Here is a 2,500-nt window from a genome sequence, read left to right on the forward strand (position 1 = left end):
GTGAAACTTTCATTTTATGCCGGAACTATCCTTTAACATTGGAATAACGTGGTGGCACACGGCTTGTAGCACGGCTTGTAGCCACTGCATCCTATCTTAACTGTACACCAAGCACTCAAGGACAAACTCGTGAATTAGCTAAAAAGCTTAAAATTAGCTAACTCCGTAATGCTGCTGCATTTCCCAGAATGTCTCATCATTAGACACATTATGTGGCATGGCAAATCGATGGTGAAACTTTCATTTTATGCCGGAACTATCCTTTAACATTGGAATAACGAATAAAGGACAACAAATGAAGAGAGAAACTCACTCACTAGCCTCTTGGTGGCACACGGCTTGTAGCCACTGCATCCTATCTTATGCACAGTTGGCCAGTGAAGTGTGTCTGACTTTTAGGTCTGAACAGCCACAGAGTATCGCTGGCTGCTGTTCTCTGTTATATGAATGTGTGCTCCCTGAATAATAGTAATAATGTGTGAATGTGGTGGAGATGAGGATGAGGAAGTGTGTGTGGTGCTGCCGTAGTTTCCCTATACGTACTTTTTCCCCTCCAGCCTGTGAGCGCAATCCATGTAGTATTTACGGTCTTCAATACGCTAAAGGCTAGTGGTTTGTTTATTTAATTTTTCCTTTACTTCTATCTCATCTTGTCTGTCTAACCTCCCCCTCCCAATTCCTGCGATCACCAGTTGCTGGTGCATGGGCCAGCCTACTGTGTGCACTCCTGTGTGTGAGAGACTATTGATAGGCTAGCTGTCCTATCTTATGCACAGTTGGCCAGTGAAGGGTTTGCAGTGTCATTTTGTGACTGCAGTGTCTCCAGACTTTTTATGGTCTGAACAGCCATAGTACACCAAACAATAGCAGCAGATCTCCTCTGTCAGATCACATCTCTCCAGCCTGGGAGACAGAAAGCAGCATGACACTGTATATGGGTGGTTGACGTGACGCCTTGTTGTTTCGTAACATTGGTTGAAAACCTACAAAACTGTTATTTTTCCTTTTAAAAACACATGTCAATGAAAGAAGATGTGGTACATTATGTGTCATATTAGTTTTAGATGAGAAGAAACATTTTTGTTAAGATTTATGTAAAGGTTTATATGTCACACACATCCTCATTTTTTTTTTTTTTTTTTTTTTTTTTTTAAATATTTATTTTCTTCAAAATGCTACTATTACCATGTCAGAACGCTATAAAGGACTTTTTTTTTTAGGAAAAGCACAAAAGCACAACAGTACCTCTTAATGTATGTCCTCTACAAGTCTTCTGTTGTCCAGTCTTGCACTTTAAATGTCTGTATGAGCACTGTCTATGTCCATACTGTCTTAAGTCCATGTATAAGTACTGTCTATGTCTATACTGTCTATGTCCTTACCTAGATTAGTCTATGTCTGTATGGGAAAGCAAGACATGTAATTTCAAATTCTTTGTATGACCAGTGCATGTAAAGAAATTGACAATAAAACCTACTTGACTTGACTTGACTTGATATGTCAAATATCCTGCGGTGTGACTGTAACATTAATGAAACCTGGAATAATATATATATATAAATTAACCAACAACATTTTGAATAATGTATGAAGCATTTGGCATGATTGCATAAATATTAACTTTATATTAAGAAAAAATAAGGCGAAATTCCACGGACCACTAAGTGCTTTATTTTTTTCTTTTCTCAGCAATTTTTTCCATCATTTTTTTGGAATTGGAAAAACGTTGCGTTACGCCCTTAAACGTCAACCACCCATATGCATAGATAGAGTAGAGAGAGTACAGTAGAGTATCGTTTACTGATCCCAGGGGGAAATTAAGGTGTCAAGTAGCATACACACATAAATAAAGACATTGCCCACAAAACATAACACACATATTTACACATAAAATAATAAGAAAGAGATAAGTTGAAAAAGCACAAAAAGACGAAAAACAGAGACAAACACGGAGCTACTCAACTTGCAGCCTTACACCAGGCGCACCGGAAGTTGTCACGATGCAGAAACACACACAGGACTGAGAACACACGCACACAGACACACAGACACACACACACACACACACACACACACACACACACACCAGGCACGTGCACAGCATAGTTGCCCACGGTGCCCGAGCAACGGCCCTTTTGCCCACATTGGCTGATATTGCCCTTCCAAGGGAGGGGAAAATAATATGGCAATTATAATTTCATATTTCAATATCATTTGATTTCTTTATAATTCATAATTTTGATTGAAGTTTTGTACAATAAAGACTTAAGTCAGTCATACAAATTCATCAGACCCGTCGAGAATGGGCACGAGCGATGTGAGGTAGAACGCCTACGCAACAACTCCGGTGGGGAGGGAGAAGGCACGCGACAGGCGCTTGAGCGCCTATAAGAGACACGAAAGATTTTGAAGATGCCTGGGTGTCGGCTAGAGCCCTACACACAGTCTACATATTAGGGTACAAAATATGCTCACAATCAACCTCTGTAATACAATGTTG

General features: G+C 39.8%; 1 protein-coding gene across 1 annotated transcript in view; it reads right to left on the reverse strand.

The window, feature by feature from the left end:
- Positions 1–800: 800 nt before the first annotated feature.
- The window catches only part of LOC134444893 (protein NLRC3-like), a 5,970-nt gene continuing 4,270 nt past the window's right edge, over positions 801–2,500 (reverse strand). Inside the window, exon 3 of the mRNA XM_063194071.1 lies at positions 801–903. Within this exon, the coding sequence (XP_063050141.1) occupies positions 801–903 (103 nt within the window). The remainder of the gene's footprint in view (positions 904–2,500) is intronic.

This window comes from Engraulis encrasicolus, unplaced genomic scaffold, assembly GCF_034702125.1.
Source record: "Engraulis encrasicolus isolate BLACKSEA-1 unplaced genomic scaffold, IST_EnEncr_1.0 scaffold_82_np1212, whole genome shotgun sequence".
NCBI classification, from domain to species: Eukaryota; Metazoa; Chordata; class Actinopteri; order Clupeiformes; family Engraulidae; genus Engraulis; species Engraulis encrasicolus.